Here is a 19551-nt window from a genome sequence, read left to right on the forward strand (position 1 = left end):
ATAACAACAAACACATAAGATTCCAAATAATATTTGTAAATTTAAGTGCAAAATTTTTAATTCGTTTTTTTCTTAAATGAAACTAAAGCTTTATTGCAGCATACATAGTACATAGAATCACGTTGAATATGTTATGAACAGACGTTGCTTATGAGATACAATATGTTAGTCTAGTACAGACATGTTTTATAAGCAGAAATGTAAAGTGTGTAAACTATGTATTTAACTTAAATATGAATTGTATAAACCACTTATTTATTTAGTGAATAGCCTGTAGATGCGCTCACTCATTTACTCATTCCAGTCTTCCTCATTTCGGCCGAACTTGTATACCAGACTACCAATAAGGATGAAAACGTTTTGCATAAGAAGCGCTACCCCTGCCCAATTGTTCTTTTTGTCTAGAATGGAACGAATAAAAACCAAACAATAAGTTGTCCTTTAGATATACGAGAGATACATACATATGTATAATACGCGTATTATGAAATATTAGCAAGTTATATTAACATATGTAAACAACTCTTTATATTGTTATATTTTTAACATATTTTTATTTAGATCTTACCGTTGTTGATAAAGTCGTCAATCATAACCCAAACTGCCGCTATTATGGAAGCAAATCCCATAACGAAACCAATAAGCAGATATATTTTGGCAATACGTGCTCCGGACTCGGATGTGTTTTCTTCTGAAATCTTTAAAAAGGCAATACAAAATAAAAGATTTTAATGACTATTAAAAGACATAACATATAGATATAATACACTTACATGCGAGTTCTTCACGGTATTCACCATAAAGAAGCTAATTGTACCGAAAACCCCGATGAAAACATGTCCCGTGGTTATTTGTTTACTGCCATCCACTGCCATAGCATCGATCAGCACCCACCAGCCAGCAAAAAACTAAAAAAATAAATAAATTATACATTCATACATATATATGTATATATGTGCTTGGTTTGTAAACAAAGTAAACGTAGTTATCTATATTTCAAGTACGCATACCAAAAATCCAGATATTAAGGAAGCATTTTTATTACGAGCTGTTTCTGAAGTGAACAATTCACGTATATTTTCTAATATAGCCATTTTCGGCGATATAAAGGTTTTGTTTCTTATTGGTTTCGCGAAAAATAAATTTTACTGTGAAAAATATGTTGACTAATTGCAACCAAGTTATGAGACTGATGTCAAAACAGTCAGTGTTGCACTTTTCTGTGCTATTTGATTTGGTACTTTTCTATAAAGCGCATATTTTATTTTTTTAATTAATATTTTGTGAAAATATAAAATGTAATAAAATAAGTTTTACAAATTCATCTTCATAATTAAAAAAAAAATCTTGCTAAAAAAATTATAAGTTTAAAAAAATTTCCCCTCAACATATCGATAATAAACTATCGACCATTCCATTGTTTCGATAAATTACCAACAATTCCTTCAGAAAGCCGACCTGAAACAAAATAATAACACGTGCAACAGCAACACCTATTGTTTTTCTTAAATTCTTAAGTTAATTAAATATAAATAATGTCTTCTTCCGAAAATGAAGAATCCGATAGAGAAATGCAAACCGATGACGAGGAGCTGGAGGAACCAGATTTAGATGCTAGTGATACAGAATCCGATGACGGTGATGAAGACGATGAATCGGATAATGAATCCCCCAAGAAACAAACACTCGAAGAAAAGGTTACGGAGGATTTTACAAAAAAATACGCCGAACGTCAGGGCAAACAATTGTATATAAGATTTCCACATAAACTGCCCGAAGATGATGAAGAGTTCCAGAAAGTGACCAAAGCATTGTCGCCATTAATACTGAAAGCACATAAACCTCGACAAAAGCATGCACGTTTTTGCTTGATTGACTTTGGTTCACGTGAAGATCGCGATACCGCCTTGAAAGCTATAAAAGCAGCTAGTAAAACAGGTGGACCAAAAGTAGTCGTATCAATACCACGCACGGAGAGTGATGAATTCGTGCAAGAATTAGTGCAACGTAAAGTGAATACGTTGGAAAAGAAGAAGGCTAAATCCCGTTTGAGACGCGCTAGCAAGTTGGCATTGCGTTCGAAGAATTTCACATCCTCCGTAGTTATAACGAACTTACCACAAAGTGCTTCAACAGCAGAGGTGCGTAAACTATTCCCAAATGCTGTCGATGTACACATAAAGCCACGCAAGGGCAAATTAGTCAACTCCAGTATAGCGACAATCACATTACCTTCTACAATGGAGGCGCGTGCTGCAATGAAGAAGAAACGTTCACTAGGTGGTACCGAGCTCATAGTACGTTTCGATACACAAAAAGTGAAAAAGGGCGGTGGCAAGGCGAAGAAAAATAATAAAACAAAGTCTTCAACGAATGCAGCGTCTAAAACGGATGAAATTAAAATATATAATTAAATAAAGTTTTTGTATGTGTAATTACGAAGTGTGTGTGGTTTTATTGAAAGTTGCATGAATATGACTCGCAAAATGCCAAGTTATTGTAGCGGCGCAATTCTTGTACACAAGCTTTAGGGAATGCTCTTGTGCGTTTATGTTGCGGTATACGAGCTTATTCATATTATATACATATGTATTTCATTTTACTTTACGAAATTTCACATTGACTTTTCTATTTTTTTTTTAAGAAGTGAATATAGTTTCTTTGAGATTTCTTTTATTTTTTGCATTTAGCCGCCGGTAGTTATTCTAAACTGTTCACTGATCCTGTGAATGTAAAAGCAAACTTTTGTTTTATTTTATTTATAGTTTTATTCAAATTATAGCATAAACGAAATACGAATAAAAGAAAGTACTAATATACGGTAAATAGTAGGTGATTTACAACTTTTAAGCAAGTAGTATTAAAATAATTATTTTATATTACACATTTTCTGTATATATGTATATGTATGTAGCTGTTATTTTAAATTTGTATTTAACATTTATACGCTCCGATATTATTTAGAATAAAATGCAATTAAGAGATTACATATGTGTATTTCCGAAATAATGTCTATATTTTAAATATTTTTATACTTATTTAGCTTTATTTAAACAAATGTTCTTTTCACACTTTACACAAGTCATATTTAATTTATTTCTTATCATTTACAAACAATACGCCGCCAATTTGATATCCTATATCAATTTAAAAATCCCTCTTTCGCGAGAAACATACATACATACACATTTTCATATTCCACATATGTCTGCATTTACTTAAGCTTTGCAAAAAATCTTTGCCACACCCACTGCAGCTATAAAAACGCGAGCACATTTACCAGCAAAGTGCAATGTTTACAGGATAAATATGTGTATACAATTCATAATAATAAATGTATGTATGTGTTAATAACACTCATTAAAAAGCTTTACGAATATGCTGCTAGCATAATAATTTGATTTAACGTATTCTTAGAATCGACATGTGAATGTGTGAAAAATTTGTACAAGTCTTCGCTTCCTGATAGCGCCCTACTTGTGTTCCGCAGAACACCATACTTATTAAACAGTCTCAAACATATTATGATTATTTATTTAAAAATATAGACTTCTGTATATATATTTATCGTTTGAAATAATGCACCGCAAATGTGTGTTGGTTTAAATGAATAATTTGCAATTAACACGAGCAAATAAGCATTATTAGTTTAGAACAGCACTATATTAATTTTCAAATTACAACTTTTTATGTTTAACGGTAAAAGTATTAGAATATGTTCATTTGTTGTATGACAATATCGCTTTACAACATACATACATACATGTACATGTAGTTATGTTTTACATATAGTGCAGAGAAAGGTTATCAATCATTTTTTATTGTTGCTTATATATGAAATGTAATAGGAAGGGATAGAAGTCGCGATTTTTTGCGTATTCGTAGTTCACTTTAGTTTTCTGTTTTTTATTTTAATATTTTTTTTTTTGTTTAATTCATTAATTATGTTTGCAACAGCCGTTGTCTAACGGATGGTGAAGATGTTGGTGGTGCGCCAGACGATTCCGTCGATGTTTGCGGTGGTGGTGGTGATTGCAACGGAAACGAGGGCTGTACGAAGCGTACACGTTCCACATCTATGGACGAATTGGGTGGCGCTGTATTGGCTGCTGCATTAAATGCCGATGTGAATGCAGTGGCGGCTCAAAGGGTATGGTAATTACGTTCATTACGTGCCTTGTAGAATTTGTAGGCGACCAAACTGATCGCTAAAATACCCAAAGTCAAAACAATGCCACCAATGAAGGATGGGAAGTCAAAGTGATTGCATGGTGGGCGAGGTGTTGGTGGAGCTGGAGTTGTAGTTGTTGTAGTGGTGCTGTTGTTGGGAGCAGGAGTCGTAGTAGTAGTAGTAGAAGTGGTGGTGCTGTTGTCGGGAGCAAGGGTTGTAGTAGTAGTAGTAGAAGTGGTGGTGCTGTTGTCAGGAGCAAGGGTTGTAGTAGTAGTGGAGCTGCTGCTTGTGGTGGGTGCCGCAGTTGTTGTTATTGGTGCTACAGTTGTATTTTTATCAGGTATGGGTTGAATAGTAGTTGTTGTGGAATTATCTGGAGTTGTTGTTGTTGTTGTTTTTTGTGGATCGACGGTTTCCGTTGTTGTTATTATAGGATCTGTTGTAATTGTCTTCGATGTGGTTGGTATTTTTTCTGTAATTGGAACCTTCTCATTGGATTTGTTTGTCGCAACAGCAGGATTGCTAGCTTCTGTAATAAATATTAAATTTTTTTGTAAAATTAACTCGCAAAACCCATATATAGTATATATATATATTCTTTTATCTCAATTTTTTAAGTTCCACACTCACAAACAAACGACTAAAAAAACGAGTGACTACAGCTCAAAATATTCTGCTAAAATCGTTGATACCACAAATATTCAATTCGAACTTAATCACAACTTTTTTTTTTTTAATTCATGCCTTATCTCAAGTGAGTCATCGAAAGTTCGACTCGCAAATGTGAGCATGTCTTTATTTTCGAAACACGCAAAAATATAATTGCAAAGTAGCGTAAAACACTTTGTGTATTTTTTATTTGCTTTATATGCTCTTTGTTCATACGTGTATTTATTAATTACTTTATCAAACTCATTACTTTAATTGAAACTCAAGACATGAATATATGTATGTATAAGTATAAGCATATCAGTGAAATTGTTTTGGCATACATACCTTGACAGTAGACCGATGAGAATACTCCTGCCAGAAGGCAGCACAAAAGTAAACCTCTCACCGATGATTTCATATTTAATTTGCTCCTCTTAACTTCCGCGTAGTTTGCGTTATGCAGTTTTTGCAATAACTTCCAAAGTGCAGGGAAAATATATATTTCGCACTTACTTGGGTGGGGGAGTCCCTAAGTCAACTATGCAGCACTATCGTGTTACTCGAATCTTCCGATTACCAAGAAATTTTCTATAGCAATAAAATAAAAGAGAAACAATTAAATGCGCAAATATGTAGGGAGCCGTGCGGGGGATCCAAGCAACAGAACTGTGTGTTGTGAATCTCTCCACCCTAGTATATAAGTTGTTTTTATCGCCCTTTATACTATATGTATATTTTTGTTTATTACAACAACAATATAACTATCACTTCAAACTATTTAGTTAAACAATTTAATTACCAATCACTTTACTGCCTAAATCGCAAATATATGCTAGGGACTAAATTACTAAATTTATTGCATATTTTTCTCAAAGACTGACTGGCTGGCTGATTACTGCAACTGGAACGCAGAGGTGTATTAGAAAAGTGTGCGAAAAGTCTTGCCGTGCACACTTATTTTAGTATTGCTACAGTTTTTTAATGCTATGTTCATTTATTAGTTATTAAATTATATTAAATTAATTTTCTTGCATATTTCTTGAGTTCTTATTTGCGTATAAACTTATGAAAATAATTAAACTTTATTATTGTTTTTTTTTTACTTAAATTGTGTAACTTAATTTAAACGTTAAAAATGGTGTGTTAACAGGTTATAATCTTTCTCTTAAAAGAAAGTCGACCGGATGTAGATAGATTTTTCTAAGATATCAGAACTGCCTTGTAGAAAGTTATATAATATATTCTGGTCTACGTAATCGGTACCGACCCCGAGTTTTATCCGTTTAGAACTTTTAGAGTTAAAAGGGGCGTGTTCTCATTTTCGGTGGATGGTAGTTGTTCCTGTACAGGGTGGTGCAATAAGAAGAGCTATGAAAATAGCCAGGGTTAGATCGTCCAATATCATCATTATGCGGGAATTCCGCTGAACCGGCAATCTGGGGAAGTAAGCTTAGACCTTACCATGGGTTGAAGATCGATCACCACTATGACTGGATTTGGGTTTATTTTTGACGTAGGACAATATTGAATGAGTGGAAAGGAAATTGCAATGTCGGACCATTTAATTGCCATTGTTACGCGAGTTTTCTGTGGAGTTGAACTACCATTTAGATTAGATTACATATTGAGGATTGTACAGCGAAAGACAAAGAACCGACCAGTGGATTTACCTGGTGAGCGCAATTAATTTGTTGAAGATTTTCAGATTGTGTCCTACAAGAAACAGTCAGCAGCGATTCCTACTTGCCAATCCTGACCTGACATGGCGACCAACTGCGGGCTCCGGCTCTACCGGCCTTATGTATTTCGATTTGCTTTATAAGTGAATTCAATTGTCGACTAACAAATTCTTACCAATTTTCTAAGTCCCAGAAATAAGACAATAGTTGCATTTTTTTTTTGTATTATTTTCCATTACATGTAAACTTTATTTCTTGAGTTTAGGTGACAAGCAGAAAAAATCCGAAGTTTATGTTTTAAACCGACAACTTCAGCTGCTGTTTTACATAAACGTAAAATACAAATTGCTTTTAAAATAAGTTTAATTAAATAATTCAATCACATTACGAACCGTCGAAATCGTAAAGTTGCTAAAATATATATATGTATATATATTTTTTTATTCGGACATCACACCGATTGCTTGCTATAATTTCTTTAATTCTTTATGCATACATATTTATATTGTTTATATATTAAATTCACTTTAAATGTGCACGCTGCAGTTTTTTGTTTTTGTTTTTCTCATAAAATGGACAAAAATTCATTGATAATTTGTTTATTATTAATTATTTTGTTTTTGTGTTTGTGTGTATTAAAAATTAAATTCTTATATACTCTCTAGTATGTGTATACTATTTGCCTTACTTGTACATCAATAAACTTCACAAATCGAGCAATATTAAGCGGTTGACTTGCATAGACTTACGACCAAATTCCCAAGTGCCCATATATTCTGTATATATTAATTCACTTTCATAACAGTATTTTGCTGTTGTTGTTATTTGTATAACGTATGTATGTATGTGTGTATATAGGTATGCATGTTTAACTCAAGGACCACCTTGGAGTTTTATTCATATCATTTATAATCGTATTGTTTGCGGTAAAGATATATGTATAGTTTTATAGTATGTTATTAGGTAAATTGAGTGTAGCAAATTAAATTATTACAAAAACAAAATTCACTAAATATACAAACATCTATTAAATATTGCAATTGTTTAATTGAAATATCATTTTAATTGGGGGACAAATTCACTGCTGCGACTGCTCGGCTTAAGATAGTATAAACTGTTGTAGGTATGTATGCACATATGCGTGCGTGTGTGTGTGTGTGTGTGTGCGTAGTAGATGTCGCCGGTACAAACACAAATTTCCGAATTTTTTTCGGCGTGTGTACGAATTATTCTTCTTGATATTGCTGCTGGAATTTGAGCAAATTAATGCGTTTACTTTCTATAAGCTAATGTAGCATATTCATATACTATATATTATATATGTATATATGTGTTTGTATGTATGTATGAATGTAAGTATGTATATATGCTTTGCGTATGCAGCAAGAAGTTACAGTTGATGATGAGCGAGTGAGCGTTGATTGTAATGTAGTACGTACAGGTAAATCTTTGTTTATGTTTAAATCGTTGTTGGTTAGCCTTGAAATGTAACATTTCGCCCTTTTTAACCATATTTCTTGCAAAATCCGTCGCTGGTCATTATTTATAGTACATTTTAAATTTATTTTATTATAATGCTCGTGTTTCTAACTAATCATATTGTTTTTTCTTTTTTAGCGAGCTATTCGTCTTTCATTCGTTTGCATAATTTAATATCGCGACCAGTTTTAACAAAATGTTGCAGTAAACACCGATAATTATTAAAAAAAAAAATTCATAACATTCAAGTCCATTCGAAATCCATTTGATTCCATAATCGATATAACAGTTTTCTGGTTTTCTTGTGGTCATTTGTTTTTGTTTTTCATCTCATGCAGTTCTTTTGTTTCAGAAAACATTTTAAACACTGATTCTCTTTAATTTTTTTGTTTACTCCTTATATACGGACGTATCCATGGGACTGGCTGGCTGTGCAAATGAAGTGGCTGAGTTGGTGTTTGTTGGCGTAAATGCAGACAACGACGAATTACTGGTATTCATGCTATTCGATAGATTAGTGGACGAATTATTGATACTAATATTCATTGGATTGGAAGCCTGCTGCAGTGACGCATTATTGCCACTGTTCATGGTAGCGCCGCTAATACCCAAACCTATGTTGTTGCTGCCACTCGCGCCGCCACCAATACTTAAGCGTTCAGCGTTTAAATTCTGCAAGAAACCACCACTTGTGCCGCCGAAAAGCGTGGAAGAGTTTAGAGCAGCGCCAGTTAAACTTGAATTTGTGCCGCTGCCGCCACCACCGCTGCCAGTTGAACCCAATAGTGAATTGCCGCTGAGCACATTAGGAGCTGAAGTGTTGAGACCCAACATAGGTGTGGGTAATGCTGGTTTAATAAAACGCTCACTCGCACGTCGATTCTGCAAAAATTAAAACAAAAAAAAAAAACTCATAAGTCCCCGTATTGCAACAGTTATCTAGTATAACTACTCACCACAATTTGACCACAGGCATAACAGCGATTCTGATGCACGGAACCTGGACTAAGTGGTCGACTATTCGATGGACTATGCGAAACGGGACTGCTAATCGTGCGTTGACGTGTGTTCACCGCAGCAGCAGTTGCGCCCAACAAATTTTCATTATAGAATCGTTCCTCATCCATTTCCAGCGATGATTCCGATTCGGACAGATGGCGACACAATGCTTCGCGTCGTTCCACTTCCAATTTTAATTTGCGCTGTAGACGCGCATTTTCTTCGCGTATGCTCTTCTCTTCTTGTGCAAATTGTTGTAATTTCTTAGTTGCCTCTTTTTGTGCTGCCGCAAGATTGGAACGCAATCGTACTACTTCGGAACGTAAAGTCTGTATGTGTACGCTTAAATTAGAGGCAGTGTCACCATTGGCATTGGTTATATCACGTGGTGTAGTTGGATCGGAAACTGGTTGATCCAGTTTAATTTGCAATAAACGCTTTTCGGTCTCGAGCTTATCCATACGCTTCCAGAGCTTATTAACTAAGGCTTCCTGTTCTTGTTCCAATGTATTTTCTAATTCCACCATTTCTCTACGCAATTGCTCTAAGTTTGTTTGCTTATTATCCGTTTCGGCTTGTAGTTTCTCAATTTTACGCATTAACTTGTTTACAAGACACTCCTGCTCCTGCTCGAGCGTTTGCTCCAACTTGCATTTTTCCTGTCTTAGCTGTAATATTGAAAGAAAGTTTTTTTTAAATAATATTGAATAAACAAATTGCATAAAATATACCTGATCTAATTTACGCGATAAATCATTGGTCAAACACTCCTCTTCACGTTCGTAGTGGTGTGCTAAAGTCTCCTTCTCTTTTTTTAAGGCTTGAATTTTCTTTAGAAGTGTATTCGATATGTACTCCTCCTCCTGTTCCGCTTTTGCTTGCTTTAAATAAATATGAGAAAAAATAAATATTAATGCATATTTCGGCTATTCTATATTCTCATAGAATAACTTACGATTATAACAGATGCCTGCTTAAGTGTACGATTCTCTTCCTGCACCACTTTGCATTTAATCTTAAATGTATCTAGTTCAGCCTTGAGTACTCTGTAAGATGAATCAAAAAATTAATTATGAGCAATTCTTAGTAACTTAATTTTTTTTTGTAAGTAAAAATCATACTTATTTTGTTGTGTCAACGATTCGATGCGCTTCTGCAACTGCTCTCGTGACACTGGACTGGGTGGAAGCATGGTACCTCCGTCTAGGGAGCTTTCCGATTCACAAGGACTCTCCATATCTGTAAACATAATTAAATATAGTTTACTGCTGTTATCACTGTTTTAAAACTCGATTTTTGTTTCAATACATTGAGTAATGCACTCTTTTATTCAAAACTTGTACACAAATTGAGCAGATGTAATTGTAATGTGAAAAAAATTTTATACACAAAAGGTAAATGACCCCAAATTACATAAAGAGAAGGTGAAAACAATTTACGTTGTTTTTTACTATTGCATGCATAAAAAATTGTCGTCAACAACGTAAAAATAATTTATGTAAAAAAGCAGTGTGAAATTATTCAACATCGTAGATGGTATGCGCTTAAAAGTCTCATTTTTCAATAATACATTTTTATATGCTGGCGGTATGGTAAACAAAATATTTGCTATTAATGTAAATATTTTGCCGAGTATTTATTTATTGTTCGAATGACAATTTGCTTTTCTTCTTTGTGGGCGATTGAACTTTTAATTCTTTAAAAATCAAACAGAAAATCTAACCATATCTATATAAATGTAGAAACAATCGCATATGTATATAATATATGTATGTACATAAAAACATATATGTATAAGCAAGCATGTATATAATACATATAATATATATGTATCACTTGTCATTGCTTCTTTATCATTCCTTGCATCTATATGCAGAGAACAAAGGCATCCCGGTCGAAAGCGGTGACGAGTGTGCCTACGCTAAAGCACATATGTATGTACATATGCATATGCATTTCTACAGATGATTGTATATACATGTGTACATCACTATTTAACACTCAAATTTTATCAGCTGCAATGCATGGTGTTTTAATACTTTTGAAATAGACGCGTTTGTAGTTAATTTAGCATAACCAAATATGCGTTTCCCCTCATATCATTGGCACCTCCGACTTATCTGGCACCTCTTCACCCTCCATAATCACTGCAACTTCATATATGAGTGCATACACAACCAGCTTGTCGAGTTCACGCCCCATGCATTCCATGGTCACAAATAAAGGATATTTTTTTTTGGCTAACGACACAAGTATATATAATCGAGCGATGCAATTAACCTTTTGATGGCTTTTCATTTGGTCATTTTATATTAATTTACTCACCTGAATATCACCTTTTACGACTAACTAGAAAAATTGCGGCTCTGCAATCTTTTGCTGTTCCTTTTCAGTCTCTTTTTCACTTTGTCTTTCTCCCAAACTTTTAACGAATTTTAAATAAATAATTGCTTCTAATAAAATATTGATTTTGTAATATTTTAGCAGGAATATTCAGCAATATTGACGAAATGTTTAAATATTTTCCATTAGTAGCTCCGAGCTCCAAATAAATCGAATCCGACACCAATCTGCTTTGCAAATTTTTTTCGTTTTTTGCCGTTTTCCTTTTAACGATAGCTGCTGAGCTGATGACGACTTTGCAGAGTTACCAAAAGTCATAAAATTAATATTTTTAGACAACTAACAGACTCCAGGAAAATTATTTGACTTATTTTTATTTTGGATTTATTTAAATATCTATATTGAATATATGGATTACCTTTCAAATGTTTACATACAACTGTATTATTTGCACTTAACAGTGTATTTAAATTAATACGAAACACCATAAGTGTTAAATAATATTAAAATGTAAAACTTGGCAGCTATGATAATATTGGACAATTCACAATAACGGGCGAGATTAGGAGTGAAAATATACAAACAAATTCGTTGGAAAGTCAAACATATATTAAGCTTGTCGATATTAAATATATAAAAAATTGATGACATTGAAATCATTCAAGATTTTCAGAAATTTCTAAATTAAAAAGCCATAATTTTTCAACAAGTACCGAAGTTGCAATCGAACAGCTACTACTCGATGAATTGACTCGATTACAATTAGCAATTCAAAGTCGATGCAATCCACATATCTATTGTATGTCAGCGGTGAAAACAAAATTGATATCTTCACACGTGCGATAGCATACCTTTCTTTACATCGGAGTTATTTAATTAAAAAAGTATTTATACAAAATGCCAGACGAGGATGGCATGGATAAAAGAAAGTCTCATCGCGCACGGCAAGCCGGCGTGAAGGCGGAAAAGAAAAAGCTCAAAGCAAAGAAAGATGCAGGCAACACTAAAGAACCTAATCTGACTGCACGTCAAAGGAATCCTAAAGCATTTGCTATCAACTCTGCACAACGTGCTGAGCGTAATTTTCGACGTAAAGAGGATTTAACAGCTAAAAAGCAACATATACCAGTTGTCGATCAAACACCTGACGAACCACCACCGGTGCTAATAGCTGTGGTTGGTCCACCTAAAGTGGGCAAAACCACGTTAATAAACAACTTGATAAAGAATTTTACGCGAACGAATGTTACTGATATACGTGGTCCCATTACGATTGTCACATCCAAGAAGCGACGCATTACACTATTGGAATGCAACAATGATATCAATTCCATGATTGATGTGGCAAAATGTGCTGACTTGGTTTTGTTATTGTGTGATGCTAGTTACGGTTTTGAAATGGAAATTTTCGAATTTCTAAATATATGTCAAGTGCATGGTATGCCAAAAATTATGGGTGTACTCACACACTTAGATATGATTAAAAATCCCAAGCAGTTGAGGAAACGCAAGAAGGAACTGAAACATCGCTTCTGGACCGAAGTTTATGATGGTGCCAAGTTATTCTACCTTTCGGGCTTGTTGCATGGCGAATACTTGCGTAATGAAGTTAAAAATTTGGGTCGCTTCATTTCGGTTATGAAATTCCGACCACTATCATGGCGTGGCGCACATAGCTATCTACTCGTGGACCGTGTCGAAGATGTGACTAACACCGATACTATACGACGTAATCCTAAATGTGATCGAGAAATTGTGCTCTACGGTTATGTGCGCGGTGTGCCTATGAAACAGGAACATTCGGTGCATATCGCCGGTTTGGGAGATGCAAGAATCGAAGAACTGAGCGCTATACCCGATCCCTGTCCACTGCCTGGCACTGAGAAAAAACGCAGTCTTTTGGAAAAGGAACGATTATTGTATGCACCTATGTCCGGTGTGGGCGGCATAGTTTACGATAAAGACGCTGTGTACATAGAACTGCAGGGCTCACATAGTCATAAAGAGAAAACTGGAGACGCTGCTGAACAGGAACAGTTGGTGGAGAAGCTCATCGATAAGAAGCAAACTGTGGATGTGCAAATTGAAGAGCAAGAATTCCGACTCTTCTCTGATGGTTCGGCAATTAAGTCAAAAGACTATAAGGAGGACAGTGATGTCGACGATGAAGAGGAAGGTAGTCAAGATGTAAGTATAATTCATTTCCAGTATAAATATGTATAAAAACCTGTATTATTTGCAGGAAGGTTCAGGTGTAGATGATGAGAATGATGGAAGTGACAATAGTGACGATGAATTTGATGGCGAAGATTGGCGCGGCGAAGGTAGTGAAGAAGAGCAGCCGGATAGCGACAATAATACATCTGATGATGAGGAGTATCAATCTGTAGATGAGCTGAAATCTAAGAAAAAGCTTAGCGCGGTTGAGGAGTCTGAACAGGATTCGGACAGTGAACAAGAGGAGGCTAAAATTTTAGCCAACAGCATGAGTTGGAAAGAAAACTTAGCACAAAAGGCGCGCGATTCGTATCTATTACGTCACTCGGAAGCCAAGAACATAATGCGTTTGGTTTATGGTTGCTACAGTCAAAGCGAAAGCAAGGTAACGCAATTAAATTTTAATAATAACTATAAAGTACAATTATCGATATTTTTTTAATAGAAAAACAAAAATGGAGAAGACGATAAAAACGATTCAGACTCGGATGAAGAATTGGGTGGCCTCTTTAAGGTAGTTGCTAAAAAGCAGAGCGACATGCAGAAAGATAAAGATATTCGAGATAAAATGGAGCAATGCTTTTTCGAAGACTTCTCCGGTACTACGCGCAATTGGCTGGAAGATGATAATAAAGCGCTTTTGAAAAACTGCTTCGTAACTGGCAAATGGAAGGCGTCAGAAGATGCGGAAACGCTGCTGCGTTTAGACGATCTAAGCGATGCTGAAAGTGAAGTTTATGGTGATTTTGAAGATCTCGAAACTGGCGAAAAGCATAGCAGCGCCAGCAAGGCGCCAGATGCTGCGACGGAGGAAACCGGCGCTGGAAACGCGACAGCTGTGAATCCCGATGAAAATACGCGTAAGCGTCGCATGACCAGAGTTGAAGAAGAAAATCTAACCAAAGCAGAGCTTATGGCGAAAAAATTGAAACTTAAAGCTAAATTCGATGCCGAGTATGACAATCATGATGGCCCCAAGGAGGACGAAGGACGCATAAAGGGCGATCACGATTATTATGAAAGCCTAAAAGCGGACGCACAAAAACAATCAGAGTTGAATAAAAGCGAGTTCGCGAGTCTCGATCCGGAGCTGCGTTTACAAATAGAGGGTTATCGGCCCGGTCTTTATGTGCGTTTAGGTGAGTATTTTATACTTTGTTTCATTAAATTTTATTATTAATGAATTGAATTAAATTAAATTTCAGGCTTTCGCGCTATATCTTCGGAGTTCATCGAGAACTTTGATCCCAGTTATCCCGTGCTGGTTGGCGGGCTAAATATGACCGAAGAGAATATCGGCTATGTTAATTGTAAAGTGAAGAAGCATCGTTGGTATAAGAAAATATTGAAGACAGGCGATCCGTTGATCATCTCAATGGGTTGGCGGCGCTTCCAGACCGTGCCAATATATGCGAAAGTCGAGGATAACTTCCGACAACGCTATCTTAAGTATACGCCTAACCATGTGACGTGCAGCATGACTTTCTGGGGTCCAGTCACACCGCAAAATACCGGTTTCCTGGCGCTGCAAACTGTACGCCACGATCTGGATGAAATGAAGCGACTCGGTTTTCGCATTGCGGCCACGGGCAGCGTAAGTGAATTGGATAAATCGGCGCAGATTATGAAGAAATTGAAGTTGGTCGGTCAACCGTTCAAAATATACAAGAAATCCGCATTCGTTAAGGGCATGTTCACAACCGGGTTGGAGGTGGCCAAATTCGAGGGCGCTAAAATTAAAACTGTCTCCGGCATACGTGGTCAAATTAAGAAGTCACATCATGACCCCGAGGGTTCATTCCGTGCCACATTCGAGGATAAGATACTTTTGAGTGACATCGTCTTCTGTCGCACATGGTTCCGTGTAGAAGTGCCACGTTTCTATGCGCCAGTCACCTCACTACTACTGCCAGCGGAGCAGAAATCACAATGGCAAGGCATGAAGACGCTGGGTCAACTGAAGCGTGAACGTAATATACAAAATCAAGCGCAACCGGATAGCCAATACACGGAGATTAAGCGTGAACCGAAGATATTCAAACCGCTTACGATACCCAAAGCTCTACAGCGCGCCTTACCATACAAGGATAAACCCAAAGCGCGACCGTTAGACGAGAAGAAGAAGGAGGAGCTGGAACGTATAGCTGTGATACGCTCACCACATGAACAGAAAGTGGCAAAGATGATGAAAATGATAGAGACGAACTACAAAGCGAAACGCAGACATGATAAAATGGAAACGAAGATACGGCTCAAGCAATTCCGTGCCGAGAAGCGCATTGAGGAAGCGCGCAAGATGAAGCGTCAGAAGGAGGTGAGAAAGAAGGTGTCACGCGCTATAAGTAAAATGCGTAAGAAGGAAGAAGTCTAAAGCACGCAATCACACACACACACACGCATACATATTCGTATGTATGCTGTTGTACATAACCTAGAAATTCTTTTAATTACTTTTTACAGTAAAAATAATAAAGTTGAACTATTTTACATAAAATATATTGTTCGTTTGTATTTGTTTAAAGTTTACAAATCACACTGCAAATGTGTCGCTTGTATTCATTCGGTTTAGTTTGGTTGTACGAGTTTGCGAAGGCCAGCTCTTCAATCCTGACTTTTGTTGTCATCGATCGCTTTGAGCGCGGCAAGCAATTTATTTTTACGGCTGCTGGGTAGATTTTGTACCGGCGAAAGCTGGCTACGCTTTTTAGGCGATTCATCCGAGAGTACACCGGTATTGGCCTGTCGGCAGAATGTGTCGAGAAAGGCTTCACGCTCCCTGTAGTCATGCGAGATTTGTTTGCGTATACTGGAGATCTCCTCTTTCATGTGCGATGTTTTCTTGGCGGTATTGCATACCTGTTGATGGGAAATGTAAAGACTATTTAATATCCTGGAATACTAAAAGGTGTTTTAACCTTATGCTTAACACATAAAATTGACAAATGGGGTTGGTGATGCCAACATACAACCTATCCCTCCCAAATGACACACGGTACCTTCTGTTCAATACAAACGAGAATCTGATAACTATGTAAAGGCGGTATAATCTTAGCTCCAGAGAGACACTTACGCTCTGGCAGCCAGGAGGCAGACTGGTAGCTCAGGATCTAGTTTCGGATGCAGAAGGCTAATCACCTACTTTCTGAATCCGATATCTGATATAAAGATTGACACTCATCTTAGGACTGACATATGGGACAGATTGTGGAAGACTGTTTTCTGAATCCGTAAAATTAAGTTGGGAAATTCCCCCACTAAAGTTAAGTTCACTTTATAACTAATATGGACCGGAATCCCTCCCTGAGGTTTGTTAAAAAAAATATACTCACATCATCATCATCTTCGGCGTTATCGTCATTTACACTCTCGCCCTCATGTTCTTCCTCTCCTAGAAATTCAGCGTTATAGGTTTCATGTGAACCAACTTCATCATCTAATTTTCGATTGGAGTGCTCGTTGACGCAATCATCTTCCTCTTCCTCTGCTTCCTCGTCAACGTGAACATCTCCATTTTCGGTGTCCTCACCATCAGCACCGCCGTCAATACTACCATAATCCCGTATGGAACGATGACTCTGATGACGTTCACTCATTTCTGCAAATTCGTCGTCTGGCTCGTGTTCATAATCGTCTTCGTAATCGATTATAGCTGGAAGTCGTTCATGTGACTGCTCGTCTTTATGTTGTGATTTCTTTTGTTGTCGTTGTTGTTGCAATTGCTGTCGGGATAAACGCTGCGGTGACTTCAGTGTCGACTTCAAGCCACCGCCTTCCTGACGCTGTTTTTGTGACTTTGCCATCGCAACAATGGATGAGGCCACCTTACGATTGCCGTAACCCAAAGGTGTCTCAATCTTCGTATGCATGTTGGTTTTTGAAACACGGTGTGCAGTCGGTTGAAACTCGGTTTCTGAATCTTTAACGTCATCATCCAACACCTCATCTGCTAAGATACGTTCTAAGTCCTTCTCCAATTTGGATTCTTCCTCTACAGTATTTGTTTTACGTCGTCCAACGGTGAGTGTGGTCGAGAATTTTTCCTGCAAAAGTAAGGTGATTGATATTTCCTATAAAAATCATTGTATGAAAGCAACGGCGCTTACACCCAATTCGTCCAACTTGCGATATCCTGAAAGCTCCAAACGCGCCTTTTCTAGTTTAAGCAGCGCTTCTTTGGTGCGCTTCTGCTCAGCCAATAGTTGTTGTTTAAAATTTTTCGTTTCGATTTGTACGCGACGCGCCAATAACTTCATATCGCTGTCTTTCTCCTGCAAGCGCGTTTCCAGTTTTTCCAATTTTTCCGACAAACGTTGTCGTTCTTCCAGATTTCTGCAAGATTTCAGAGTTTTAGCTGCCATTTGCGGAAGAGAACTATAATTTTTATCGGTTAGAAGGGGAATGGGTTTTGAAAGCACATTCAAGTTCCCAGATATGGCTTTGCCTCCGGAAAAGATCAGTGATCAGTGAGAATTGGGTAGAAAAATTGAACTCGGTAAAGATAGATTGAGAAAGGCTAAATATCTTTGCACTGTATTCTTGTGATTATTGTAATTCGGTTCCAGAGATTGGAGTAGTAAGGTTGTAAAAGTCGACCTCGGAAAAATAATATATGTCAAACTCACTAATACAATAAAGAGAACCATGACCAAGGAATTACAAATTGAGAATGTCTAATAGAAAGGACAGTCCCACTTCAGTTCATCATCTCTAAGCTTTGGCCGATAGTTCCCGGGTTAGCGCTAATCCGAACTCATTATTCCCAAATTAAAGACGCATTCAGTTATGTGCTAACACTCACCTGTCCTTATTCAACTGACTATAGTATTTATTTTGATCGCTGAGTGTGAGTATGATGGACTCTTTGGTTTTGAGTTTATGCTCGAGCTCCTTGTTCAGCTGCTGCAGATTGCGATACTTGGCCTGCCAAACGCGCAACTCCTCGGCGTGTGAGTGCAAAAGCTTCGGTAATTCAGCATTCGTAGATTCATACTTGGCCAGAGCGGAGTCCTGACGCTTGTGGAGCGTGCGCAAAATGCGATTTTCATGAGCGAGATCCTGTAAACGATAAATTAGGAATTATAGGAAGTACTAAAGCTTTTCGTGAAAAGGAAAGTACCGCTATGGTTTGTTGTGCATCGACCAATTGATTTTGGAAAGTCTTCATGCGTAGACGACGTGCGGATAGCACACGTTGGCGCACCTCCGTTGTGGCGGGTATCAATGTAGCGTGGCGACCCATGGCAGCGCCAGCACCCTGTATACTCGCAGCATTCTTGCGACGAAATAGGTTATTGCTTGAACCCTTCGAACTGGATGTGTTCGAGTAGAGACTCTCACAACTCTTTGTGGACACACTGCAAAGTACATATATAGAAATTTAAAGCCTTAAAGCGCTCAACGAAAAAAGAAAGAAAGCACTTACGGTAGCAATTTACCACGTTCCTCCGGTATGAGGCTCAGCGCTGATGTGGATTTTCTCGGTGAGATCATTTATGTTATGTAAGTGTGCGTTGTTGTTGTGAAGAGGGGTATTATGTTGACTCTATGGTGTACTATATATGTGTAAGGGGTTCCACTAGCAAAATATATACTATTTATATTATATTAGTGTTTTGTATTCTCCCGGCGAGTTCGTTAAAAAATTTAATTAATATTACAAATATTTTATTTTTTGAAATAACTCAAACAGCCTGAAGACACTAGACTCTATTGTTTGTTTGTTTGAGAAACGATTTATTTTTCAAATCTCCACTTTGGTTGTTATTGTTTTGTTATTGCTACTGGTCATTAGACAATGGGACTTTTGACGCTTGCATTCATAATATTATTGGTGTCTCCTTGGTTACCAAACAACTCTTATCGTCGCTGTGCCGACCACACCGATGGCCGCGATGTTGAGGTTAGGTATCAGGATTCCCAAATTCGAGGTATTATTCTTGAATATCTTATATAAAATATATATTTTCTTCATTGTCAAAAAGACCGTTAAATTAAATTTGACATATTTTTATT

At 36.8% G+C, this 19551-nt stretch overlaps 6 protein-coding genes across 9 annotated transcripts; 2 read left to right on the forward strand and 4 right to left on the reverse strand.

Annotated features, from left to right (window-relative positions):
* Positions 1-27: 27 nt before the first annotated feature.
* Positions 28-1211, reverse strand: LOC105210448 (transmembrane protein 50A). Its single transcript, XM_011181423.3, has 4 exons — positions 1011-1211; positions 774-908; positions 569-698; positions 28-401 (listed from the first exon to the last, which is right to left on the reverse strand). Exons 1-4 carry the CDS (start codon positions 1092-1094, stop codon positions 292-294), a joined length of 459 nt encoding a protein of 152 aa, XP_011179725.1. The 5' UTR covers positions 1095-1211; the 3' UTR covers positions 28-291.
* Positions 1212-1346: 135 nt separating this feature from the next.
* LOC105210449 (nucleolin) lies at positions 1347-2442 on the forward strand. The gene has a single exon (XM_011181424.3). The coding sequence runs from the start codon at positions 1536-1538 to the stop codon at positions 2412-2414; it is 879 nt and encodes a 292-aa protein (XP_011179726.1). The 5' UTR covers positions 1347-1535; the 3' UTR covers positions 2415-2442.
* A 534-nt stretch (positions 2443-2976) lies between these two features.
* LOC105210450 (uncharacterized) lies at positions 2977-5763 on the reverse strand. Its single transcript, XM_011181425.3, is given in 3 exon segments — positions 2977-4700; positions 5168-5410; positions 5622-5763. Coding segments are annotated over 2 exon segments (831 nt in total). The 5' UTR covers positions 5241-5410; positions 5622-5763; the 3' UTR covers positions 2977-3942.
* A 1587-nt stretch (positions 5764-7350) lies between these two features.
* On the reverse strand, positions 7351-11618 carry LOC105210447 (coiled-coil domain-containing protein 6). 3 transcript variants are annotated; one of them, XM_011181422.3, is made up of 6 exons: positions 11305-11618; positions 10101-10218; positions 9935-10025; positions 9711-9860; positions 8937-9647; positions 7351-8862 (listed from the first exon to the last, which is right to left on the reverse strand). In XM_011181422.3, exons 2-6 carry the CDS (start codon positions 10214-10216, stop codon positions 8371-8373), a joined length of 1560 nt encoding a protein of 519 aa, XP_011179724.1. In that variant the 5' UTR covers positions 10217-10218; positions 11305-11618; the 3' UTR covers positions 7351-8370. The 3 variants fall into 3 exon arrangements, with proteins under 3 accessions (XP_011179724.1, XP_054084796.1, XP_028895022.1); XM_054228821.1 differs by lacking the exon at positions 11305-11618 and adding an exon at positions 10393-10415; XM_029039189.2 differs by lacking the exon at positions 11305-11618 and having other exon boundaries at positions 10101-10228.
* Positions 11619-12032: 414 nt separating this feature from the next.
* LOC105210446 (ribosome biogenesis protein BMS1 homolog) lies at positions 12033-16184 on the forward strand. The gene is made up of 4 exons (XM_011181421.3): positions 12033-13509; positions 13565-13924; positions 13985-14678; positions 14745-16184. The coding sequence occupies exons 1-4, from the start codon at positions 12220-12222 to the stop codon at positions 15908-15910; spliced, it is 3510 nt and encodes a 1169-aa protein (XP_011179723.2). The 5' UTR covers positions 12033-12219; the 3' UTR covers positions 15911-16184.
* Lca5_1 (lebercilin) lies at positions 16020-19259 on the reverse strand. Of its 2 annotated transcripts, none has more exons than XM_054228820.1 (6): positions 18962-19259; positions 18656-18893; positions 18338-18594; positions 17643-17910; positions 16869-17579; positions 16020-16395 (listed from the first exon to the last, which is right to left on the reverse strand). In XM_054228820.1, the coding sequence occupies exons 1-6, from the start codon at positions 19027-19029 to the stop codon at positions 16141-16143; spliced, it is 1797 nt and encodes a 598-aa protein (XP_054084795.1). In that variant the 5' UTR covers positions 19030-19259; the 3' UTR covers positions 16020-16140. The 2 variants fall into 2 exon arrangements, with proteins under 2 accessions (XP_054084795.1, XP_011179720.1); XM_011181418.3 differs by having other exon boundaries at positions 17643-17868; positions 18962-19258.
* Positions 19260-19551: the final 292 nt, after the last annotated feature.

Source organism: Zeugodacus cucurbitae, chromosome 4 (assembly GCF_028554725.1).
Source record: "Zeugodacus cucurbitae isolate PBARC_wt_2022May chromosome 4, idZeuCucr1.2, whole genome shotgun sequence".
Taxonomy (NCBI): domain Eukaryota; kingdom Metazoa; phylum Arthropoda; class Insecta; order Diptera; family Tephritidae; genus Zeugodacus; species Zeugodacus cucurbitae.